This window comes from Onychostruthus taczanowskii, unplaced genomic scaffold, assembly GCF_017590055.1.
Source record: "Onychostruthus taczanowskii isolate IOZ18803 unplaced genomic scaffold, ASM1759005v1 scaffold44, whole genome shotgun sequence".
NCBI lineage: Eukaryota > Metazoa > Chordata > Aves > Passeriformes > Passeridae > Onychostruthus > Onychostruthus taczanowskii.
The window spans coordinates 1,710,529-1,737,853 of NW_024501903.1; the positions used below are offsets into that span (position 1 = coordinate 1,710,529).

At 42.8% G+C, this 27,325-nt stretch overlaps 1 protein-coding gene across 7 annotated transcripts in view; it reads right to left on the reverse strand.

Moving 5' to 3' along the window:
- PAK1 (p21 (RAC1) activated kinase 1) overlaps positions 1-27,325 on the reverse strand; it is a 102,067-nt gene that overhangs the window by 20,115 nt on the left and 54,627 nt on the right. For 6 of the 7 annotated variants that reach the window (XM_041414205.1, XM_041414199.1, XM_041414202.1 and 3 more), the window contains 6 exons: positions 12,987-13,197; positions 8,045-8,145; positions 6,488-6,635; positions 5,323-5,360; positions 3,299-3,415; positions 2,811-2,985 (listed from right to left, as the gene is read on the reverse strand). In XM_041414205.1, coding sequence (XP_041270139.1) covers positions 2,811-2,985; positions 3,299-3,415; positions 5,323-5,360; positions 6,488-6,635; positions 8,045-8,145; positions 12,987-13,176 — 769 coding nt within the window. In that variant the 5' untranslated portion in view covers positions 13,177-13,197. Of the gene's footprint in view, positions 1-2,810; positions 2,986-3,298; positions 3,416-5,322; positions 5,361-6,487; positions 6,636-8,044; positions 8,146-12,986; positions 13,198-18,932; positions 18,979-27,325 lie in introns of those variants that run through there. The other variant, XM_041414200.1, reaches the window with a different exon arrangement.

A 27,325-nucleotide genomic window follows, 5' to 3' on the forward strand; every position in this document is an offset into this window, starting at 1 on the left:
CATGGACACCATGGAAGTCCTCAGTTATTTACGCGCATCCCAGCTGCAGCATTCCCCTGTATCAGGAACTTCCCTCCAAAAATGACACACACATTAAGAACATTTAACCTTTACTGGCAGTCATTACTAGTCATTACTAGGTACAGGATGGGGATAGACATGCCTAACACATGGAAAAACAATTATTTGTTGGAAACCTGCTACTTGAAGTCACTCCCAGCTTCAACACCCTGGACGATCTAAGATGCCCCCGCACTGCAATGTCTCTGAAGTTGGAGGCTCAGCTCTCAATTATCTTGGAGGCAACAGTCTGCTGTAAAACTAGTCAAAGATTTCCCTACAGCATGACTATTTGTAGCAGCAAAAAAAGTATTTATGATGTTTTCATAACAAGACAACCACAACCTTTTACTGACCCAGTGACTGGGCTGCAAGACTCAGGAGAGAAGGTAGAGAGACCCTTCAGAGCCCAACATCCCCTGCCTGTCCTGGGCAATGCTCAGCTGCTCTTCCAGGAACCTGACAGTCAGCACAGGCTTTAACAGCAGTTACCAGCATCCCTCTGGTTTTGGAGAGCAACCTGAGACCACCTCAGCTCATTCTCCCAAAACCAAAAGAAAGTTTCTCATTGCCATCCCAAAAGAGAAAAGCACTTTGCCTGGTGTTCCACAGCAAAGGGCTCCAAGTGGCTGCAAACTTAAACTGATCTTGATAACTGCCCTACAGCAGGCAGGAACTACACCCTTTTTAGGGTGAAGGAACCAGAGCCAGCAATTTCTAGAGCTCAGCTGGGAGCCAGTCTCCTCTCTAACAGCACCAGGGTGGCTAATAGGATCAAGGGATGCAGAGCTGCATCCGAGCTGGTGTTTGGAAGTCACCGAAGCTGCTGACATACGGTGCTGCTCTCACAGGGTCTGGGCTGAGCCTCAACACATGTACACTGGCAAAGAAACTGCTCGTGGTCATTAAGCCAAGAAATCCAGTAGCAAGCAGAGCAAGAGCAGGCTATTTTCAGACAGCACTGGAGAGCAGCCAAACCTAGAGGGTTTAGGAAAGACAGAGGTAGAAGTAGGGAATATCACCCATGTTTGGAGAAGAGGGCAGGAAGAGAAATCTGGCTTTACAAAACCCACTCTACAATTACGAAAGCAATGCTGTCTGCCCTGAGGACTGGTATTTCTGGACAAATATTCACAAATTTTCCCTCAAAGCCTAACACAGGCTACAAGCTCAGACTGCAAATGCTTCCCCAAGGCAAGGACTGGACAGAATGCTGTGGTGACAAGTGGCCGTTGCCAGTTTTGCCCAGTTTAATGCTGGTAACTCTAAAATGGTGGGGTATTTCCTACCTTCCAAAGAGTCAGGTGAGGATTCATTAATGCTTGCACCAATGCTATATTTCTGCTGAGGGGCAGGGATTGAGCAGCCTCCTTTTAACCTTTGCATGCATTTAGCACATCTTTTGTATGCGTAAATATATTTTTGCTTTATGGTTTCAATCATTTCAGTTACATGGCAAACTAAAATGTTCAAAGGCAGCTTGTCTGCACAATTGCAGCTCCATTGCCCTCAGTGGAAAGACATTTTTAGTTAGATTAAGACTAAAGATTAAAACTTCATAACATTTTTCTGACTAGCCCACATATAAAAGCTGGCACCTGGAGCAAGCAAGGTGTCAGAAGGTACATCTGCTTCCCAACACTCCCAAAAGTAGCACTTGCACTTCTCTGCATGACTGAAGTGGGTGTATTTTTATTAGAATAGCACTTTTTTTCCTGCCACAGTTGCTGCTCACCCTGCCTGGTCACAAAAATCCTTAAAGGCACAAAAATCCTGCTAACTGAGTTAGTGAAGTTGATGTTTTGAAACAATGGGTGTGAGTTTTCCAATAACAAGCAGTTCCAATTAATAAGACATCAAGTCAATTTAGGCTTTATTTAGAGAAATGAGTTACTCAGATACCATTTTAATATTTTTTAAAAAATTCAGTTATATCCTCAGATTAAGTCTTCATCTAACTACAAGACTCTTACTCCTGAAATACTGGCAAATATCCTCAAACCAAAGAGGCCAGCCTTATCATAGAGGTGCTGACACAATTTAAGTCTACTAATAAGCAAGGCATGGACTTAATTAATACAGGATTAGTAGTTCAAAGAATTAGAAATGTTCTCCTCTAATAAAACCAGGCTGAGGATAGCAATCAATTGCATCAAAGAGCTGGTTCAGCTGTTGGATATGCCACAGCATAACCCAAAACCACCAGGAAGCAGAGGAGCACTTGCACTGAAGGTAGGAACTGTTAAAGACATGAGGACACATCTGAGAGACTTGATGAATTTTTCTCAGAAAAAACCCACCAATGTGGCTACCCACAAAATGTTAAAGCACTTAAAAATAACCAAGCCACTTTACACCATGGTACTGTGGAAGGCAAACTTGGGGATGCATTAATTTTCTCTCCATCTTTTAGACACCTCATGTCTAACATCGCAATATAATCATTCAGAGCTACAGAATCAGATGTGGAACGATCTCAGACTTCATAGCTAAATAGATATTATTTATTCAGGGCTTGTTTTGCAGAGCTTGAGGATCTGTAGCTTCCTGGGGACTTCAGCCAGTATCACAGGGGCTCAGCCTAAATTCAAGCTCTCCCCTTATACCTTCCCCCAATTTTGTGTTGTGACTGTGTACCCATGTCTTCACTAAGGGATTGCAAAACGGAGAAACAATTCAACTTATTGACATTCTGAGAAACCAACTCCACAGGACCTGGAATTTAACTTTTTTAAAGAACAAGGACATACTTAATTTTTCCAGTATCTCTTCATCTGACATTTTTGGCTTTTTCTTTTGCTTCTCTGTGTTCCTGACCAGCATGTCGGGTGCTGTTGTGCTGTTTTCCGAGGGAGAAGAAATAGGAGAGGTGGCCACATCTCTGGTAGGCGGAGGAAGAGGGTCTATCACAGAGCGGGTGTATATCTAATTTTGTTGGGAAAAACACACAAGTCAGATGAAGATTTAAACACTTCTATTCATCTTGTTACTGTTGTTGTCAGGGAAGCATTTTCATAGCTGCTTTGCTAGCAACTAACATCACTAGTCAAGGACTCGTGTCCCCCACAACTAGGCAGGTGAGAACACTAAGGTACTCTGCCAGAAGGAATGGCTCCCACTGCCTCCCTCCTGCTCCCAAGAAGGGCTCAGCATCAAGCCGTGCAGAGGGACAAAGAGTCACAGTCAAGGCCTGACTGTGATTGCAGCAGTGCAGGCTGAAGAAAGAATTTCTGCTCACAGATTTGGTGTGTTCAGGTCGTGGAGCTATCACAGGGGGTGGAGCTGCATCATCTTCATCGTCCTCATCTTCAGACACTGAGGGCACTGCAGGGGTCTCAGAGACAGCCTTCACATTCTGCATGGAGTTGCACAAATAGCAAAAATCAAAACCCAATCACACATTATAAACAAAATCACAAACATTGACTAAGCTCCAAACAGAGATTGCACTGAAACAAGTGCAGAAAACCACTGCAGAACAGGTTGGTGAGTTACAGTGTCTGAAAAATTCAAAACCCAAGGTTCCTGGGTCTTCATGGGAAATGGATGCGCACTCCAACACTGCCTGACACAACTATTCAGACAGAGCTCCTCATCTGCCTGAGTCACAGCAATCCTCTTCCCAAGGACCTAAGGAGACCTGGGCTCTCTCACTGCTTTCCCAACACCCACACAGCTGACCAGCAAGTTTTGGGACACCCAAGTTTGGAAATATCTGTCCCTATTTATACTGTCTCTTAGGGATTTTTGCTTGCTTCAATCCCTGACCATTCAGTATGAAGATTTCAGACTTTAAGCGCCAGAATTTGCATCAAACTCCTATTGCTTTCTCTAAAAGTTAGGAGGTCAGGTTAGCATCGCTGCTGATATGGTGATTGAGAACTAATTAATTAATGTGAGATTTGGAAGCAGAATCTGGCAAAACCTTTTCATATCTCTTTTTAAATTACTTCCAATAAAAAAATTATGGAAAAATAGGAACAATTATTTTGTTTAAAAACAGTTTTATAAGTGGTTAAAAATTTATCTGGAATTTTCTGCAATACTGTGATTAAGAATGAAAGTGACTTAAATTTATCCACATGAAACTGGATTTGAAGTTCATTGCATCCTTTACACTACAACCATTTCAAAATAAACTTGGTAATGTCCTCAACCCACTAGACCAGTTCTGTTTGTGCATCATCACCTCCCTAAGAGTGGTGGGGGAAAAAATATTAAAATCCTCAGAAAGAGGGGGAAAGCAACACTGTGTTTCACTGAGCCTAAAACACTTGAAGTCATCATCGTCATCCTGACAAATAATTGTCAAAACACACTTGACATAACACAAAAACCTAGCTTGTCAAAAACAACAAGGAAAAACTATGTACTAGGAATTCCCTGAATAGCCCCAAAATTAGATGTTGGCCTGAGCGAGGGCATTGGGTATCTCAGTAGACTGGTAACTACTGCTTTTGTCAGGATTTACTTAAAAATCCAACCTCAGATATTGAAACTTCTGAGGACTGACATACAGTGATGTGTAATAATGAAAAATGGCAGAAACATTTTTCTTTTATTTTTACAGAGTCCTAAATGATCAGATCTGAATAAGCTGCCTTTGGAAGGGAAAAGAACAAGCCTATTCTAGGTAATGACATGGCCATGAGAAAACAAGAGCTGAGGGAATTGTGGGGCTTTGTGAACCATCTTAAACTGAAAGTTTTGTTTCTTCCATCTCACAGGCACACATAAAAAATTATCATGTCTCCTAACAAAGCAAATAGGAGTGGTGCCTGCCCTGGCAAGGACTGAGTAAAGGTCAAGCAGAGAGGAGGAGAACCTTTTATTTCCTGTTCTGCTAGAGATTAGTCTGGTTAATCAACATTAGCTTTAGTAAATCAGACCTCACAGGTTATAAATAAACTTCATTATAAAACAGATGTTTATAGAGAAATAAACCCTGACAGCAGAGTGGCTATCAAATTCTAGGTATAGGAAAAGACCAACTTCTATGAAAACAGAGCTATTGCTACTAATTAATTCACTAATTTCCATTCACTAATTCCCTATTCACTATAAATTCTACTGCTGTCTGCTTTATTCCCCACCAGTCAAAAAAAAAAATGAAAGGAGCATTCCTGTTTTTATAAACATGTACTGACAATACAAATACACATAGTTCAGATTTTAAAACACTAAGCAAACTACAAGTTTACATGTAATTAACTAGGTTTTGCAAGTTTTTAATCCAAACTCGAGAGAGAATGTGAGGCTTACCAATGTATTAGATGAATTGTAATCCTCGGCTGATTTATCTGAAAGACAGATAATAATGTCACTAGAAATGAGTTATAAATGCAGCAGTGGAGAGAGGAGCAAGGGAAAAGCTCTCTTCAGAAAAGACAGGAAAAAAGGATGCTCCCCAACTTAGCTCCCTAACTGCAGCTTCCCAGGACCAGCTGAACCCTGGAAGATCTAGGAACAGAGGGTAAATAAATGCAGACCAATGCAGGGGTCACAAATCCCTGCAGCAAGAGGGTGGAATTGCCCAGAGCAAAACCTGAATGAATATTGTCCTCCATCCATGTGCACAAAATACTACCAATGGACTAAGTCCCCAGCAGAGGCACTGCAGCTGACTCCTGACTGCAAAATGTTCAGTAGTCTCAGCCACCTAAACTTCCTGGAATAGCAGAGAGGACCCCACAAGTCAACTGATGGGCTTCTCATTTGACTGTCCAGGCACATATGGGGAATATTTGTGTTTTTATCCCTGCTTGGAGCCTTCCTAATAAGTACCAGATCTGGTGACATGGTTCTATCCCCCCAAAAGAACCAAAGTAGGGGTTAATATTTAGAAAGGGAAGGAGTTGCAGCTGAAAGGAAAAGGAGTGGTGGTTGCAGATGTCCTTCAGAGGGCAGATAACCCATAGAAAGAGGCACAAAACCTTGGCAGTTTCAACTTCTAGAGGAACCCAGCCAGTAATTTTCAAGCACCCAGGCAGCTGAGGCCCATTCCTCAACCATGGCAAATGGGAGCAGAGAGACTCTCACCCCAAGCACACAAAAACAACATCCACACCCACCCTGCAAACTGAAACTGGTGTAAAATTTAGCTGCCTGTTTTCTTCAGTGACTTGGATCAGGGGGAACCCAGCCCCAGCAGCCTGGGATCTGCCTTCCAGATGCTGGCTGTGAGCATCAGAAAAAAGTATGTGTTTGGGAGGCTCAGCCAGCTGACTGACCTCCTCTTTTGCAGCTATGCTGGGCATCCAGATTAACAGAAAAACATTTTAAAGGAAGAAGGGTGCTTGAGCAGCCGGGGAATCTCATTCACGTTATCCTTGAAAAGAGAGACCTACTTGTCAATTAAACTAAAGCCCCACGTGCCCTAACCACAGAGAGTTGGACAAAGCAGCCACACGAGACCATCACCATGTACCTGTGAAGCTCATGTACTTCTGGCTGTTGGAGATCTTCTTGGAGTTGTAAAACTCCAACACATCCAGCACTGCCTGGGGGTTCTTCTTCTGCTCTGACTTGGTGATGTTGGAAGTCTGCAGCAGACGTGCCCATTGCTCTGGCATTCCCTGTGGGAAGAGGCACCTTGGTAACACACAGCTGGTCTAATGTGCACAAAACATAAGCCCACTGCCACAGTTCTGTCCCAGCTTCTGGAGTTACACAGTATTGTGAGGGAAATAGGGAGAAAAGAGGGCAACAGATGAGAGGAAAGAAAAAGAGGTGAATGTGTGCCTCCCTAGCCGCTGCCTGTGTTACAAATCACATTTGGGCATGTAAATGTCACTCTGCTCTTGGGTCTCTGGGTGACTCCCAGGTCCTTTGCATACCAAAATTCAAAAACCAGAAAGGAGAAGAACCAAAAAAACAAAACACAAAATCCTTTATGCACAGGTATTCACATACTTATATATACTCAAGAAAGACTATAGAATTAACATGCACTGCATAGCCCCCAGCACAATGGACATGCAACACCCATTTGGGTCTTCTGGTAGCACTAGAGATCTTTGGTAACAGCAGTGTGGTGCCCTCTATAACCAGAGCTGAGAGAGCAGAGGTGTTAACTTCACATCTGAAGTTCAGAATTTCATTAGGGGGACATCATTTCAGCCAGAAAATAAACACACCTGGGAAACAGCCAGGCTTGTGCCTTTCCTCACCAGCAGGGATAACAGTTTGTACAGACAAAGTGGCAGAGACTGGGATCCATGAGCAATGAAGTTATTCTTGCTGTTCAAAGGGATGGTTGGACACACCTCTCAGGTAATGCCCCACTAGTACAGGTGGGGTAACCTGGGCAAGTCTAGAGGCTGCCATGCAAAACACATGTGTGCACATGACTCAGGGTAGGGGAATAAAGTCCCTGAAAAAGCAGCATATTACAGACAGGTAAAACACCTTGTTCACAAACAGCTTCTGCTGCTAGGAAATACTAGCTCATAACCAAAATAAGAGTGAAAATACAATGATGAAATACAACTCTGTCTTTATAGTATTTTACATGTCAATAAAGAAAAAAACCCATCACACCTAAAAGCATCTGACATTTAGCCTTAGAGCAGCACATACATGCTCTCTTCTAAGTAGCTGTACACAGCTGTGTGCCTCTCAAAGGAAAACTCTCAGAACCCCATTCGGGGACACAGACTACGCTATAGACTTCTTTCAGCTCTAGAGGGGGAAGGGAGGGGAAGAGAAGGGAAGGGAGGAGAGATACACCATGTTTAGCTGACCACAGCAGCAAAAAACCAGGAAAGGAAAAGTTTGCTGGCAGCCTGAGCACCTGGGATGTGCCAAGTTTGACAGTCTCTCAGCATGAATTAGTGGATAACCTCTGCAGATGTGTTTCAAATGAGATCAAACTAGATGATGGTAATAGCCCTTCCAGCATTAATATATAAAAGATTAATGGGCCCTGGCTCCTCCTAGCAATAAGCTAAACCACACAGTTCTCTTTTCCTCCAGCTTCACTTACTGTGAATTCTCCCGTGACTGCATCAAACCCCACATGAATCGTGTGTTCAAAGTCTGAAGGCAGGGAGATCTCCGGCCGCTCCTTCTCTTTCTTCTTATTGGCTGCAAGAGATAAAAACAACAACAATAAAAAAAATTCATACAAGCATCAAGAATTAAAGTCTCCCCGATAGCTTCTAATTCACCAATACAATCACCCCCCCACACTTTTACTAGTCATAGGATTTTGATCTGAAGCAGACAAACAGCAAGTGAAAAAATTTTCTTTCCACACTTAAGAGCAGCCACAGTGAGTGGACAACAGAAATAAAAATCCTGTAACACAGGACAAGCATAAAAGAAGGAAAGTGATATTTTCAGTATGTAAGGTATCAACTAATATATCCAGACTCAAGAGCATGAGAGCTATTTACCTAAAATATTCACTCAAACTTACACAGGTCAGAGTCAAAAGCTCTACAGTGGCAGTAAGTGGAAGCCAGTCCATTTTGAACACATATGTCTATTTGTTGTTTGAAGCAACTTTAAAAAAACCCAACAAAACAATATTATGTGCTTTTAAATATATGCTTGCCTCTCATACAAAAGCCAGGGACAAACTTAACTACAAATACTGCTTAGAAATTGCTTCCTTCATTTTAGTTCCTCAAAAGTTTGTGAAGAAACCTAAATATAATGTGGGATTCTGCTATGAAATCTTATGAGCAAAAGCACTTCTATTTTTTTTTTTTTTTTTGCCCACAAAATGAACTAAAGATGGTTTTAATAACCAGCTTGGAAGACATGAGCAAGATAGCAGAATCTGGCAGGTGAGGAGCAGAAGTCATAAAGAAACAGGGAAGGAAATATATCAAAGCAGATGCACCCTGCAAATTTTAAACCGAGGTCTTCAAACAAGATTATCATTATGCATTGGATTAAGTTCTTCCATATTCATTATATATTAAAGACTTTACTTTCCTTTTAGTATTTATTGTATTCAAAAAATTGCGATTAGTTTAAGGAAGAACCACACTCTAGTCGGCTTTGCTGCTGCTTGCAGTTATAAAATCAGCGGAGCCAGGAGAAGGTGAGCAAACCACTCACATTTCCCAGCTGCTCCCCTTTTTCATCCAAAGCCAAACAGAATTTGTTTTGTGGCTGACATTCCCCAGTGCACTTTTGGCAACGTGAATGCCAAACCCCAGGTATTTGAGAAGCCTGCAAGGCTAACATTCAGTGTAGAAATTCTTTAAGACACTGCTGTGGTTGGTTGTGTAGAGAGGCTCAGGGCTGGCCCCAAAGGACTGAATTGCATTTCCTTCAGCGCCAGCTCTGGCACTGTTCTCTGTATCATTACAGAGCTACAGTTGTACAGAGTAATTTTGGAGAAAGAAAAGGATCAGATGCTCCATTTGGGACACAAAGATGGAACAGATTGTTTTTGATCCCTCTTTCAAACAAAGGGAATGAGAGAAGCTGAGTCACAGAGGAGCGACAGAGTTGCCAAGGGGAAAAGAGCAATGCTGGAGGAGCCATCGCTGAGAAGGGAGCGAGGAGGAGACAGGAGCAGCTGCTGGTTAGCAGATGGTGAGCATCTGCAGCACAGAGGCTGCTGCACCACTAGCGCCGGATGGAAACAACAGGCAAAGAGGTGCAGGGAGTGCCACCAGAGCCACCATATTCCATAGGTCTGCCTACAGGATCAGTGCACTCTTCCAAGCCAAAGACTGAGGTGTCATCTCAGCCTAGAAGCCCATTGCTCAGGTGAGGAAGAAAAGGACACCTCCACCAGCACCACTGTGCAAGAGCTCCACACGGACAATGGACACCCACACACGGTCCAGGATAGCTGCCACCACAGAGCTGAATGTACTCCTAAACAAAGCTTAAGGGCATTAGGCTGTTATCCAGAAGTCTTAGGTGTTTTGGTTTTTTTATTTTATTTCCACATTCAGGCAGATCTGACAGATCCAGAAGCCTAACCATTATTAAACCATTAATACAATTGCCTTTGTAAGTAGATATTTATGTCATAGCAGGTGGTATAAGGGAAAAAGAACTAAAGAGAAAGGCACTCCCAGTCTTGCTAAACACTAATGTCACTTTCAAGTGATTTCATTATCCTTGCAATGAGCTAAAAAGACTTGAAGAATCTTAATCTAAAAAAAAAAAAATACAAAAGAGAAATAATATATTTCAGACTACCTACCTACCACCACCAAAGGCTTTATTCCCACAAACACCTCATCACCTTCTCATTCACAGCCTTCCATGTTCAATGCTGTCACAAGAGCCTCCCACAAATTTTCCTTGCAATGTTCTGGCAACTGGAGCTGCAACTGTGAAGCACGATGTCTGACCGTGCAGTGTGGCCATGCTGAAGCACACTGAGATGAGAAAGGTCTTGACCACTGCTAACATGGAGTAAAGTGCTCCCAGTCACCATGGAAAGGGCTCCTGGTTGCTGCACACTGTCACCTTGTGGGTAAAACCTTGTCTCTGTTTGAAGCTGCAGCTGAGCTCAGCAAAGTTCAAAGGAGATAAATGTGCCCCATTCAAGCCAGACTGACACCCTCAGTTAGACACTGACGAGTCCCCTGAGCCCAGGAAAATTCAAAATATTCACAACTCCTATTGAGAGCAACAAGTCACACAAGCTCTGCATCCTATTGGGTAGGACCCACTCAGTATTAAGCCAACAGATTTTTTAAATACCAGGTTTGTGGCTTAGGCTTGGACAGAGGAAATGAGGACTACAAATTACATCTTAAATTTTGCAGGCAGAGCATGACATCTCCAGAGCTCCTTGGCAAAGGGTACAGTTCAATGCAAGTGTGCAAATATGCATGAGGCTCTGGATTTATGCCCCATGGGTCCTTTACACAGCACCTCTGCTCATGCAGAGGGCTAGCACAGAATTGCTCAAAATTACTTTCCTCTAACTGAATGGAAACCAACTTCCCTTTTAAAAAAATAAAAACTAAAAAATAACACCCAAATTGTTTCAGGCACAAACCAGAGAAGTGTTGTGAACACTGAAGAATTTCCCTACATTCAAGCAGCCTGACACACTAGGAATTTAGCTGTCATCAGGAGACTACAAGAAGTTTTCATAAGATGGAAATCAACCAATTTGAAGTGAAGGTGACAGTGTTAAAGGAATTTTTTTCTCAAGAGGAATTAGAGGACAGAAGCAACCATTCTCATTTGGGCAGGTGTATTGCAACAGAAGGCTCTGCTGGGCTTGGCTAAACAAAAATCTCTCATGTCTTGAAGCATCTGCCATGTTGGCCAATCTTCAGTAAACATGGCAGCACTGGATCAGTCGCAGTCTGTCTGTGGTGTTCCCCAAACCTTCATTTTTCTCCTTGTTTGTAGCTTTCCTTCATAATCCAACTCAAACTAGCATTTCAGGTTCTACTTCTTTTTCCCCTTTACAAGTTTCAGGTGATTTCTTTGATCTCTGGAACAGTTCATCCTAGAGATTTAAAAACTTGTCTCCCTTAAGTAAGTCAACACAAAAATCCTGTAGCTTTTTTAGGATTCATACTCATAATGGCAAGTTCTAACCCAGACCTGGCAGACTTTTAACATTGAGTTCACGAGTTTCTGGATTGCAGGTTCAAAACCCCACATTTGTAAAACAATCCAAAGTTGCCAAAAGTATCAGATAAGGATAATAATAATGAATTCCACATTCAATTTGTAGAAAAATGATCCACCACCTTGCTTATTTAAATTAGTGAAGCTATCATTTCAATTAGTCTTTTCACTAATAAAAATTAGGAGGCGGCCTCCCTCCTGAAGGCCAGGGAGTTGAAGATATTTAGTCTTGACTTTAGTTACCCAGTGCTTAGAAACCATTGCAATACAGAAAAAGCTGATGTATTATGAAGAGGAACTCCAAAAAAAAATAGGTCAGATATAAAAAGAAACCAGCACATATTAGGGGATGGGGATTTTTTCTTTTTTGCATCACTTCAAAAGATTCACAGGAGAGAGGTTTTTTTAAAATATCCTCATCCTAGAAATTAGAATTTCATGTACAGTTCACAGTTCCTATCTCTTTTTCCATCTGTTACAGTCCCTTGAACATTAAAAACTCCTTCAGATCACAGGAAATATGCAAGAATTTTCAGTGACAGATTGTTCTTAAAACCAAGTAGACAATGCCTGACCCAGACATTAGAACAGAGTAAATGGCCATGAGGCAAAATATGACAGGTCTAGTAGGAGATTGCATGTTAGTCTTGTGTAACTCAAATTATTTGCTGTTTAAAACAACAAAACAAGCAAAAGACCTCCCTCTGCTCTCCACCAATTGCCAATGCCAACTTTATTGGCCAGCTTGTAATTGGCACAAAACCTTATGATTTTCAAAAACATTATGGACAGGTCAAGCTGGGAAGTAAAAGAGCTAGTCCCAGAGTTAGTCCAGGTTTTCAGGGACAGTGTTCATAATTTACGGGAAAGGCAAAAAAAAAAAAAAAATTAAAAAAAAAAAGCCTACAAGAAAGGGGGCCTAAATGAGACCTGCAAAGGGATTTTGGCAAGGGCATGGAGTGATAAGACAAGAGGGGATGAATTAAAAAGAAGAGAGGGCAGGTTTAAACTAGACATTAGGAAGAATTCCTCCCTGTGAGGGTGGTGAGGCACAGCCACAGGTTGCCCAGAGAAGCTGTGGCTTCCCCAGCCTTGGAAGTGTTCAAGGCTGGCCTGGATGAGGCTCTGAGGAACCTGGTCTGGTGGAAGTTATCCCTTCCTATGACAAGTAAGTTGGAACAAGATGATCCTTAAGGTCCCTTCCAACCCAAATAATTCCAGTAGTCTATGACCCTATGAAAAAATGAGATGGATTAAATGTCACAGGATTAATCATTAGAAACAACATATCTGCAGTACCTTATGTACTCTGAAACAACCAAGACAGAAGGTTTAGTAGAAGATATAAAATACTGTACTTTTATCTCCTGGCAAAATAGATCGGTAAAACCGATCCTTCCTCTTCTTTTCTTCTGGATTGGGAGGCAGAGGTTTTGAGCCATGGTTTAAAGTCCCGGGATCTTTGCTTCCTGAACCAATCATAGTGCTGGTGTTTCTCATTGGAGGAGCAGGTGGTTTGTCTTCTGTTTCAACTCCATTGTTAGACATCTTCAGTTGGGGAGACCGTTACTGGGAATTGGAAAAGAAAACAAGTTAGAAGCCACAATTATTTATATATTTATTTATTTATTGTAGACTAGAACCACACACTACCAAGTAAATCACAAGCAGGTATTTGCAGATGGATCTGCAACCTCAGCCCAACCATTAACCCAGCACTGCTGTGTACACCATTAACCATATGCCCATGTGCCTCATCCACAGGCTTTTTAAACTATTCCAAGGATAAGGATAGCAACAAAAATCCAGCATAAAAATTTGTGTCAGCACAACAGATTCTACTCAAGATCCCTTTTTTTTTTCCTGGTAATAAGACTAGGTTTGAGCATTTGCATTATTGATCACTGAGAAAAGCCTGTTTCAGGGTACAACAAATTCTCAAGCAAACCATGGAGCAGAAGTGCACGGTGAGAGGGCAAATATGATGTAGTGAAGAGTAAGGATACCTGAGAAGAGCCAACAAGTTGCTGAGTTTGTAATACCTCTCAGATCCATGCTAGTTCTCCTAAAAATCATGTCAAAAGGTTAGCATCAGTCTCCAGCACAGCACAACACAGAGACTGAAGTTTGTACTCAGAGTTTTGATGCAGCTGCTCAGGCTCCTTTGCTAAAAAGCTGCTGAGTGGGTTCAGAGACAGAGGTGGCCACAAAGCCCTGAGCTGTACCCACCCTGAGATGCAGGGCCACAGCCCTGGATTGTGCCAAGGCAGCCCTGGCCTTTCTGCAGTAACTGCACACGTCAGGAGCAACTCCAACTGCCAGGAAGTTGATTGCATTTTGTTCTGTTGGGAGGGTCAAACGAAACTAGATCCCCAACACACACTTAAATCCATAAGTAAATAATCCCTGCTGTGCAGATTTAAAGACGGAAGCTTGGGAACGGGGTAATAGATTATTCTGCAACAGCTAACTTGTTCCACCCAAATGAGATCAGCATTACTCCAGGCACAGCCCGGCTGCAGCAAGATACTTCTGGAAACTAGAATTCATCTGCACTACGTTTTCTTTCAAAAGTAAGTTGGGAGTTAACTGCTGAATAAAGACCAAAGTGGGAACAATTTCTGTTTGGGTGGAAAAAGCAATTCAACAGCTTTACCACTTTCAGAGGCAGTAAGGGAAGTTGTTCCACTCAGGGAGAATTACAGGGTGGCAGAAAGTCAGAAGCTGTTTGCTCTCTGCAAGTAAGAAGTTTAGTTATAATGCTGAGATCACTGCTGACTGGCCAGGGAGCTGCTTTCCATAGGCTGGACTCAGTGTGACACTGAGTCACATTGAACAGATCTCACCAGCACATCCACAGTCCACACAGCACCCAGCCAGCCTTCAAAGTCTTCTTTAGCCAAGCTACTGATCCTCAGTGTAACTGGCAAGCTTTGGACCCAGAGCACACTGCTCTCGCTGCTGTGGGGAACTAAGGCAGGCAAACACTGCCCACAGAAGGCACTCAGCAGCAATGTGCCAGATTTTGCCAAGGGCAGAGTTTCCCTGTCATCTGCCCAAGCCATGGCTGACCTGCAGCTCCACCTTTGCTTCCACTTGATTGATTCCCAGTTTCTTCACAGTTGCCCTTAAGTGGGAGGGTTGGCAGTGTTGTACAGCCTGCAAGGCTTTGGGCAAGTCTTCACACACAGGGAACTTTGTAAAAGGTCTGACCCTAGCCCCAGTCTCCTTCCAATACAGCTATGCAAAGGAATATTAAATGACGGACTAGCATTTGGGGATTGATTTTAATGGTGGGACAGCTTTGGCATTTGGGAGGGGTGGGGGGAAATTATCTGTGCACTTGTCTGGGCGTGTCCCTGCATTTGCCCTGTACACATCCCACAATCAAGCTTCAGCCTCATGCCATTCTCGGGTATAAAAGAGAACAGAACCAAGTGACAGCTGGAGCGCCAGCCATGAAGTGGTTGGTGCAAATGAATACTCTCCCTGCCTAAGCAGTGGAAAAAAGTCTAAGCTAAAACCCAACTGATAATTTTGGCAGCCACTGCTGCACAAGCATTTTGTGAAACATGAAGATACTGAGGCCTTCCTGATGGGCTTTGCACATCACAGTGTCAGTGGCTGGAACTGAACAGGCACAACTAAGCCATTCGAAACAACATAAGCAGCAGTGTCCCATAAAAGATGCATTCTCTGCTTTGATCTTACTTAACTAACAAAGAGCAAATTGTCAGGAAGGTGCTAGGAATATACTGCAAACAGGGAAGCAGAAGGAAAAGGAATGTTAGCAGCCCTGCGCCTGCCAAACAGACCTCCCCAGGAGTGGCACCACATTTGCTGCTGTAACAGCCTGATTTACCCCCAGCGGGGGTTTGAATAAAGGTGCATCCAAAGATTCCCCCATCAGCCAGACTTCCTGGAGCTGCAGGCATGGCTGGGATGGAGACTGACTCACTTCTGGGTCTCCCTCCCACTGAGCAGAGAAGTCAGTATACCTGCTGTCAGAAGCACAGAACTAAACAGGGAGTAAAGACTAAACAGAGTAAAGTTTACTAAGTCGGGGAACAGATGCAACATCAGACCAAAGTAGAGCAATATGTGGCTCCAGGCTGGAGAAAAAGAAGTGAGAAGAAGAATTAAAAAAAAGCCCTAGATTACAGGCAGAGGCTGGCCTAGCATTGGGAGGAGAAAAGGAACATAAGGAAAAAACCTCAAAAAAAAAGAGTATAAGAAAAATCTCTGGATGTCAAGCATCCTCCCTCTCAGTTCCACTAGTGCAAAACCCCAGGGACATCTGCTCTCAGTTACTTCAATATAAGAAAGTTTTTCAAAATCCCTCAGCCAGAAAGGATAGTGCACAAGTGAATTACTGTTTTACCGCAGGGATAGAAACTAGCAGTACAAGCTCTTGTTTATCTTGCATTATTCCCTGAAAGAGAAAGTAACTGCTGAGAAGTTACATAGCTTTACAAGCAATATTGTTTCACACCTATTTGATAACTGCACCTTTGCTGTAGGCAAAGCCTATAGTGCACCCTCTCATTTTCTCTGCATCGCTCAAGTTCAGAGACGTTTGTCTTCATCAAAGTCTTATGTTTGGAGTCACATGAGCTGTTTGGAGATGGGGGGGATGAGAGAAACCCATTGATCCACAAAACTAAGATACTCAGACTCCACAGAAGTTACCCCCTGAAATAGCTGCACTAGAGGGTTCCCAAAAGCCTTCTGCCACTATATATTTAAAGGGAAAACTAAAAACCTGCTTGAGTGAATCCCCCCACTGCAATACAGAGGTCATAACATCATTATACTTCCAACTTCTATTGGCTTCGAAGTAGGCAGATCAAACCCTGTCCTGACAGAATTACACCCCCAAGCCAGAGCTGAGAGCCCAGAGCCATGCCAAGTGGTTACAGAGGTAGCCATCTCCCTCAGTGCAGCCCAGCTGGCTGTGCAAATTCTCTTCTTCCTAAAATAATCTCCTGCCAATTCACAAGTAAGCAGTCTTTAAACAAACCCCCTCATGTAGGCTCTGCTCATATTGAGAGCACCAGGCAACCTCTTCCCCAGCCGGCAGAACATCAGTGCTAGGCCACTGAAATGAGTCACCCAGCTCGGCACAATCCATTCCAACAGGAACGCAAAGCAGCGCTGCACTGAGTTATTTCCTTCACACTAGCATGACTCTGCCTTGAGAAATCCATCTCAGGTTTCCACGGTGTGATTAAGTGAACAGTGGAAGCAATGAAACAGCACATGAACTTTTCAGCCAGAGTCAGATGAGGGAATACATTTTAGCTGCAGATACAATTATTCTCAACTACTACATATATTAAAATACCAGCACTCAAACCAGACTCCGTAGACACCACTAGGAAGGCATAGCTGTAATGTAGGACTATTGTTTCTGCAGACACTTGAGAATACTGAAAGTTTGAGTTGTTTCAGCATGCAGAAATCATAAAAAGTTTTATTACATACTGCAGTTTGTGACTGCTATAGTCAAGTTATGGTTGCCTTCAATGCACCCCTGTATCTTCCCATCAACTTTTGCAGCCCATTAACATATCAGTGCGCCAGACTCAACAGCATCCAACAGCAAACTTGAGAAACTCTCCTTTTACACCTACAAAACACTTATTCAGACAGGAAAAAGACAGACAGAAGACAGACCAAGCAGAAGTACTGAAGAGAAGACAGCACCCACAGGTGCCAAGAGTGGCATCCAAGAGCTCAGAGTACATTCACAGATGCAAAGATACATGCAGGTTTGCTGATCTTTGTTAAGAAGATATAACACAAAAGATAATCACAGAATCATTAAGGTTGAGAAAGATCCTAAGATCATCAAGTCTGAACATTAACTCAGCACCATTGTGTTAACCACCAAATCACACTCTCAAGTGCCACATCTACATGCCTTGGAAATCATGGAAGTTTATGCCTAAACTACAGGCATAAACCATAGTACATTCTCCTGAGACATACACCTCGCAGAGTGGGACCCAAAAGTAGGTGGGACATTCTGACCCTGCTGTAGCACACACGCAAGCAGAAAAAAAAGAGAGAACAAACACCCTCTATGTATGTAATTTTTCCTTCCACTTAACTTAAGCACATCATTTGAAACCTGCTGCTCCACACTGAACTCTAAGTTTCTATCAAGCCGCTTGTGTTTTCTTTGCATTCCTTAGCAAGACAGACAGATGACTGATTGCTAAAACAGAAAGCAATTAAAAAGTCAGAAAGGCTGAAACCTACGCTACAGTAGATGCCATACAGATAACTACATCCAATGCATATTAATTGCAGGAGTCAACATGAAAACTCATAAAAGACATCTACAATTCATGCAGTCTGGCAAGAGAGTAGCTTTAAGTTACTCACTACAACTTACAGAAGAATAAACTACATTAAACAAGACAGGGAGGAGGAAGATGCTCAGCAACTGCTCTTTCCCCTTTGCCTACTACCAAAAGGAAATCTCATATTTTTGCAAGACAATAGTATTCTATTGTTGGCAGGGTGAGAAAAGGGTGTCTTGCCCACCCCCCAAAAAAAAAAAAAAAAAAAAAAGAGTCTTAACCTTTAATTGAGTTGATCCTGATCACAACAAGTGTTTTACCTCTGCACCAGTCTCACCCTCACACTGCCCTGGTGAGAAAGAGCACAGGCTGTGCCCTGCTCTGTTCAAACATATTGCAAGCAGCAGATTCCCTCCCTGTGTGTCACGCTTCCATGCAAATCCCAGCAGAAAAAGTAACATCAGAGTTTACCAGCTGGGTTTCCACACAGGATGAAAAGACAGTCATTGGTTTTTTATTACTTTACGTGGGACTAAGTCTCAAACACCAGTCTCACGCTGAAGGAAAGGCACCCCACGCCTTCCACCTGAAAAAGAGGCAAGAGGTGTCTTCTTCCTCCACCCAACAGCAGATGGGACCTGGAACACATGGTGTCACAAAAAAGGCAGCTGCAACACACACACTCTGAGGGAGGAAAGACCAATCACTGCATTTAGAGGTGATTAAAAAAACCCTCAGAAACCCTAGCATGGAGCTGTCTCCCCAACCAGTTACTGCACATCTGAGCTCTGTGTAAGTGTGCCAATTAAACCAAAAAAGCCAAAGACCAGCAAAGCACCAGCCCAGACCCTGCATTTACATGTAAACTACAACAAAAATAACAACAGGTAAACAAACAACATAAACCCCCAACAGACTAAACAACAGGTTTGCATAAAGTTCAAATAAATAATTACAAAACACCAGTGTTTGCTGTGATGTCTTTTTAGAACTTACCTGTTAGATCCCTGCAGGTGCTGCCAACACCTAAAGACGCAGATGAAATCTCTAAATTAAATGAAAGAATAATCTCTCAACATCAGCATACACGTAGAAGAGAATGCATCCACTGCTACAGCACGGGTGGGTGGGTGGGTGGATGTGAGGAGGGGGAAGGGAGACACTCTCATGGCAGATGGCCAACTACCAGTTGCAGTCTTGCTCCACTGCCAGCATTATTTCCATAGTGCCAGACATAAAGGATGACTGACCACTTACAACTCAACAGGAAAAGCTGGGCAATCACACGGCTTGGAATTTTAAAAGCCAAAAGTCTGGACTGTCCTTTTAAAAAAAGCCTTTAATTCAACCCCAACAATTTGGGCTAATGCAAGGTGGGATTCCCCAGCCCAGATTTTGTAGGAAGACGTGGACATCACTGTAGTGGGCAGAAGAGCTGCAAAACCTCTCTCTAGGCAGATATCCATGCTAACCCATCCTACCGCACAGATACGCTGCTAAAGAAGAACAAACTAATTATAACTACTCGATTCCTAGCAACAGAGTTCTCCTTTCATTCAAGTCAAGGAAGCTTCTTTCTGTTTTGCTTGAAAGAATCAAGGCCCAGTGTTCAGCAGCTTCCACAGTGTGGGCCCATGCATGACCACTGTGACAGTAACCCAGGCACACTGAGGGTTTCAGAAGCACTGAGGCAGGTCAAGCCCTTTCCACCACATTAGGCTTGAATCCAAAACCACAGAGAGGCAATGCCAGCTTAAATTGCCGTGTTCAGACTTGGCTTCAGCTGTTGCACAAATAAATGGCCACGCCAAACAATAACCACTTCACAATCAATGCCAGCTATGCCCAAGTACCTGGAACACGTGATGAATTCCCCTTAATTGTGCTCCAGTACTCAAACTTGGAGAACTGCAGGGATCAGCTCTGGCTGATCCCATCCCTGGGCAGCAGCCTCCTCATTTTGACCGAGCATTTACCCACTCCTAACAGTGTTTTAAACAGCCCAAGAGAAATAAATTGCATCCACATTCAAGGAGGAAAAATAAATCCAAGCTGCAACAGAAAGAACCAAGAATATAGTTTTTAAAAGTTCTCAGCCCACAAATCATCCTCCTTGTTTCCTCATCTCCAGAAGAGCTGCCTCCCCTCCCCCAGCTACATGCCTGAACAAGCAAGTTTGCTGTTGCAGATGTCAGGACAGGCTCCCTTTTCCAGCACAGCAGAGAGCAGCCTTGGCTCCGGTTCTGCTTTGGCTCACAGGAGGGCAGGGCTTCAACCACACAAGTCAAAGCAGTCGCTGGAGTCGGAGCTTGCTAAGCAGGGTGGGAAAAATAAAGGCTTCTTATGTTAAAGCATATCCAAAGCCCATATAAGCAGGTTTCCTGGAGGAAATCTGTTCTCCAGAGGAAATGACTAGATGCAGCATAAAAAGAATATATTAATGCACACAGTTAAACCCACCCCCACTACTCTTTCCTAAGTTACTTGGCTCAGAGTCCTAACTACACATTAGCAGCAACAGCAACTGAGAGCAGCCAAATCATTAATCATTATTCCATTCAAAAGTTTCCAATGCAGGAAGATGGACATAGAGCACACGGCTTAGAATTAAGCCCTGCTATCTCCTAATGTGGAATAATTCCCAGCACAATGTATTCACACTTTAAATACATGTTTTGCAAATGTTAGCATTTACAAAAACTGCACCTTTTTAAATCCAGAGATCTGTCATTTAGCAGTGGGGGTGGGGGTAAGAAACATATAAGAAAATGAGAACATTGTCAGATCAAGTCAACGACATCCCACAGGCACAGAGGACACTGCAATGCAGTGGTCAGCAAAAAAAGCCACAGTACATAAATAGATGAAAGTTTACATTAACCTGTAAAAGCTGAGTTTTTTCCGAGGTGAAGAAACACCGAGACACAGAGACCTGCAAGGAGGAAACCAATGTTCTTAAAAGCAAAACTCATTCAACTCCTTTGCTGCTGGGAAAGTAAAGAGCAAGAAGACAACCCAATTATCATTAGTGAATGAAACCACCCAAGACCCTCAATTAGACTGAGGGGAAAATGCCACAACAGTTCAGTGCTAATTGGAAATGCAAACATTTATCATCAGAGTAGCTCTTGCTCCTGTGTATAGCTCCATTGTGCTCATTGCAGCTAATGACAGTAGGAAGCCCAGTGCTCCATAGTATTTATGTAATGACTGGCAAAGCTGTCACATTCCCTTAATTGCTAGCCAGGATTTTCATACTGGCAGTAGATTTCAATTAAATAAAAACACAAAGATTGGTTCCGTTTCATGTTGCTTTGTTAAAAGCTTTGGGTCTTCAAAGCTGGGAAAAGAGGGGAGAATGAATAGTTCTCCAAAGACAGGATAAGCTCTGCATCAAATATGAAGTTTTTGTAGACAAACTGAACTTAGAGACAAGCACCATCAAATACCCAGTGCTGCAAGAGCTAATTTAATATCAGTGAAGACAAGAAATTTGAGAACTGCACATAAATCTGGTTCAGGTTTACAATGATTACTCCTTCAAGTGCAATCCATTAAATGCTCTATGAGCAGTTCACTTATGAGGCAAAATGAAAAAGCCTAAGGTGGCTTGCAGTTTCTACCCTAATTAAACTGTCACAGTAGTCTTCTTTGCTGCAAGAACATCACCTCTGTGTTTATAATTATACACTATGTAGCAAAACTCCCTATTCTGCCTGCTTTATGATTCCAGAACATACAGGAGGAGCCATAGTGGCAAGGTCTCACATCCCTACACTTCCTTACTTGTACCAAATGCACTGCAGAGCACTAACTAGCTCATTAAGAATCATCATCGTTTAATTTAATGAGCAGCAGTTTGTTTTCAGGAAGCACCATCAAGCCTTTTATCACATCATTTACTCAGATTCCAATCATACTTACTGTATGTCAGTAGAGAAAAGAAAGCTCTGTAGGACTGGCACAAAGGAACTGCTGTTTCTGCAATATACTACAACCAAGTCTGCATTAGCGCTCAGTTAAATAAAGCCCATGAGCCAAGTGAACTATTTTTACTCCACTGAACAAAAGGAAGTACAACAACATCATTTATTACAGTGGCAGGCCCATTTTAAGGCACTATGTAATTAGGAGTAGGAGTTAATTGCAAGGCTAGATATAGCAGGCAAGGTTTTCCTCAACATCTTTGAGCAAGGCTATTCTGGGGCACAGATCTTCTTACCCCTGTTCTTGCTACAGTGACCTAAGCAGCTTCCAGCAGGATGCATGGATCTTCACTGCTACCTATTTAAAACTCATTCTTTCTCAAGAAGCAGCAGCACTGCAGCCATAAAACCCAACCCAGAGGAGACTGACTGAGCTCCCATTCAAAGCCCTGTCAGCATCTGAAACAAGTGACTTGCTAATTTCCATCCAATTCCCAGTGGACAAGCATCTACATTATACAATTAGTGACAATATGAACTGCACATTCAGCAGAATTTGGATTTCACTGATGGATGGATGACGATGGATTGCCAGTATGCATGTTTTATTCATCTCAAGACTGCTTTGTCAGGTTGTAGTTTGTCCTTTATGTAGTTAAAATGCTAAAAATCTTTTTATGGCCACTACTGGGCAGACAAGAAGCTCTATAGACAATGCTGTAACTTGGCCAACTGGTAGATAAAACTCAACCCATTTCCAAAATGAAGACAACAACCAAAGGCAGATGCTCTAAGAAGTTGTAGGAGTTAAGGCATTTTGTTCAGTACAGTATTCCCTCCCATTGCTTTAAGTCACCTTGCCCAAGTCCTACAGCTACTTGTTCCTAAGGCCACCAGCATATGAACTAGGACAGCACAGCATGCAGCAAGCCCAGGTGCAGTTTTCTGATAATCCTCCCCTAATTTCAGCAATTAAGACTCAAGAATGTTTACAGCAGGCTGTCATAGAGATATGGTGCCTACCCACAACCCAAAGCTCTCTCTCTGTTTTGGCCACACAAACCCAGCACCCACCTCAGGTTACCTGACCACACTCTCCTATCCAAGGCAAGAGACTATAAAAGGGTACTTTAAATTCTGTAACTAGCACACCATAATTTCACCTCTCACCTCTACAGTAACAGCTCTGTTTGCTAAAAATACTCCAGATATGAACAGGGCAGTCCGTTTTGGAAACACGCTATTGCACAGCTCTCAAGAAATCCCAGGTTTCGTTCCTAAGCACACCCAGGAGCAATGCATGGGGATGCATTCCCAAAGCAATTTTTCCCCCTTCACTTTATGCCATTTATACTTTTCCCAGGCAACTGCTGCCTTCTTCTTTACTAAGAATTCATACTCCCATTGTGGCATAACCTGCACTAACTCCATCTTTCCTGTTCTTACACTCATTGCAGAGGGATTCAGTGAAGTAAAATACATTTGCTGGGGGAAAGGAGATCCTCCAAATCAATCCACTACAGAGCTTAAGTGAAGTGTCTCCTTTGCAAGTATGAGGTTGCTTCTTCCACTCTTTTCAGTTGTATCTTTTGGCCCAAGTATTCACAGAATCATAGAAAAGGCTTGGGTTGGAAGGGCCCTTCAAAACCAACTAAGTCCAGACCCTCCGCCATGTGCAGCAATACCCCCCAGCACATCAGGTTGCTCAGGGCCCCATCCAACTTTTTGTTCCATTCCTGCTTATTCTTCTACCACTGGTATTTGCAGGTGTTCATTCACAGCCTCCCAACATACCTGGCATGTTTGGCTGCTTTTATTTCTAAGAAAAATCTCTTCAGGCTGGAAATAACTCTTGCTTTCCTGTGAACACTCTTCAATGTACATTCTGAGGAGCTTAAATATTCTACATTGACAAAAGTTTTGTCAGACTCTGCAACTCTATTAAAATGTTATAAAACAGACATCTAAACTTGTGGCTTCTTACTTCATAAGGTCCCTTTTAGCTTTGAAATAAGAAGTTGGATTTGAGCCCAATATATATTCTTTAAACTTACAGCGTGGTTTGAGTTTACATCCCACACAGGTAAAACTTCCCCAAAACTTCGTAAAGATAATTAAAAGTCTGCAAAAAGACAATGCTTTATTTCTGACAAAATGTAACCAAGGTATCTTAAGTAGAGTACTCAAATCCCAAATCATGACTTTTTAAAACGGGCTCTCAAAAAGTAGTCCTAAGCAAATAAGCCTGTCATTCTGTCATTTTAGTATCTTGTGTTGTCAGCAGACAGCTTCCATCTTAGATCTGAGATGATGTATTGTCTCCAGCCCCTGGTCCACTGGCTCCCAGCCTTTTCTTCCCCACAGAGCATGTGGACTCTGGGTATTTCCCTGAAGATTCATTAACTGCTTCTTCCTCAAAGGCTGAGATTATTGGCATTTTTCTCAGACTACATTTCTAACCATTTAAAAGACCTGTCAGGACAGAGAAATAAATACCTACCAAAAAATAACAATTCATCAGTCTCTCTGTCAAGACATCACAGGTAAAGGGAAAGCCTAAGTTTTGGCTAATGCCTTTAAAGACCATTTTCTATCTTGCATGCCTGTAAATCATTTACATAGCATTCCACATCCTCTTTTAATGCCAGTATCCCAAGGGAGAAGGAGTATTAGAATATTGGCATCTTTAATTTAGGAGGCAATTAGACCAACAACAACAAACCAGAGCCGTATATATGCTCAAAACAATCTAGTTAGAACTCTATTTTAATTAAAAGTAAGTAAAATAATCCCATTATGCCAATAAATGTTTTAGGCATGGTTCCAATCCAGCACATCTTTTTCTTTAGTATTTTTGTTCCACGCAGAGAAAGTGATTGAAGTAACACTGTAGACTACCAGAATGGTCCTTTCTGTACAGCAAATTCCTCTTCCAGTGAGAGAGCTTGAGAAGATACAGAAATAAATGTTCCAATGTCAGTCAGCCACTTTGTAAGCCACTTAATAAAAGAAACAAAAAGAAACCTGCTAAAATAAAAGCAGCCTACATCTCAGGCCACTGTGACCAGCAGGTAGAAGAAGGGGATTCTCCACTTCTGCTCCACTCTGGTGAGACCCCACCTGGAGTGCTGCATCCAGCTCTGGGGACCTCAGTGTTAGAGGGACATGGACCTGCTGGAGCAAAATTGGAAGAGACCAGAAAGATACTCAGAGGGCCAGAGCACCTCTGCTATGCAGACAGGCTAAGAGAGCTGGCATTGTTCGGCCTGGAGAAGGGAAGGCTCCACAGAGATTTTAGAGCACCTGCCAGTACCTGAAAGGGCTACAATAGGGGTGGAGAGGGACTTTGGACCAGGGCATGGAGTTACAGGACAAGGGGGAATGGCCATAAGACAGAGGGCAGGTTTAGATCAGATACTAGGAAGAAATTCTTTCCTGTGATGGTGGTGAGGCACTGAAACAGGCTTCCCAAGAAGCTGTGGATATCACATCCTTGGAAGTCTTCAAGGCCAGGTTGGATGGGGCTTTGAGCAACCTGGCAGTCGCCACGGCAAGGGGTTGAAACTGGATGACCATTAGGGTCCTTTCCAACACAAACCATTCTAGGAGTCTGTGAAATCCAGTTTCCCAGTCTTCATCCCACTACCTGCAAACCTCACCTCAAAGGGCACCTAATTCCTCATATTTCCCCCTTTTGCCTCCTTTGTCAAAAAGTAACACGCACTTCTACTATAGCTGCACAATTTCCATGGTCTTGTTTTTAAAAACCATAGAAAATAAATGTTTCCAATAGCATCTTTAATTTCTGGATTTGCTCTTACATGGTCTGTGGGGCCCTGCTGCATGACAAGCATTTTATCCACAGCAAAGACCAGCAGCACAGCTGCCAGAGGCAGTCACCTGCCTGCATCACTGAACTGGGGAAGGGGACAGAAGGAGCAGGGCAGAGGTCTGTCCTACAGAAGAGAGTGTGGATGTATAAACATGTATATCCACACACATACACACAGATTTATGTGTGTATATAACTCGCACCACCCAAGTTAACTCACTTATTTTGTTCACTCCCAGACAGTGAGTGTGCATCATGTGATATAACCATTTATAAAACATAGTTATCCTCAAGTGACAAAGTACTTAAAAGAAAAACAGTTGTGGGAAAGTTACAAAGTACCACAGACCGCTCTAAAACAATATAATTTGGTATTGTGCATTGCCTAGTTATTTTTGTAAGCATTCATACACCGGATCTTGTTTCCATTAACTGGAATCTATGTTAAATTATAAAATAAGTAAACTTATTCCCCAGAGGCATGTAAACAAGGCTGCTGCCCAGATCCACGTTGCCCTAATGCACATCAACCACTACCCACAGTACTGAAATATACTTAGGAATTAAATGAGAAAAAAAACGAAGACACTTCTTGAGGCCACTTCCTCTTCCAAGACACTTGTGGGAGGGAGGACCCAGGAGCTTAGCAAAGGTGAACCTCACCGATTCCCTCCAGGCTTGTGCTGAAGAAAGAAGAGATTCAAGCTCTTGCATTTCCAGAAATAGAAATCCTCCTTTGCAGACATTTTATTCTACCAGATCAACACACAGAAGATATTGGTGAGTCCCCCAGACATCATCTGCACCACTCCTTATCCTGCAGACCCTTCCAGTCTGCCAAACTCAACCTTTCAATGCCTCCTCTGGCTTCTTGGGAAGTAAAGAAGATGTTGTCAACAGACAAAAGTAATACAGTTACTGAACCACCTGGACTATTGTCACATTATTTTTAGCATTTGAGTGTGGAAGTCCAAGGAACCGATGGGTAGAATCAGGTTTTGCTCATCTTGGTGTTTTGTACTAAGACTAAACTTCATTGCGAAGCCATCTTGCCTCTCCAAATATCCATGGGAAATCAGGTAGGGTGGTTTCGAAGGTAGCTAAGCTATCTTAAGTGAGTAATAGATCTCCAAAAGCTTATGAGCATTAAGAAGCAACTGTTATGTTTCGGGGTGGTGAATGTGTATGTGATTATGAAGAACTGGGGAGGTTTTTCTTATTAAAGGCTTTCCACAGCCTTAAACTTTGAGAAACTCTGCCTGAAGAGATGAAAGCACACTTCTTGGTGCCAGGACAGGACAGGGGGGTAGACCCAGAGTAGTCTCCATGAAAGTGTAACAGAGGTGGGCAAATGACCCTTACACTCCAAAACAAAATCATTACAAAGAAGCAATCTTAGACCCGAGAAATCCTTACAGTCAGGATACAGTCAGGAAGCCAAAGCAACTTGGCTTTGCATGCCTGCAGGATTAAGCACAGGCATTCAACGCCATGCCACTGTCCTGCAGGATCAGGACCACCACTGGGCTGCAGCCTGGTGGTCACTAGAGCCAAAGCCCATCCCACCTACACACACAAACCCAGCACGGAATATTGCGTCACGAGGCCACAGGACCATATGGCAAGGGCAC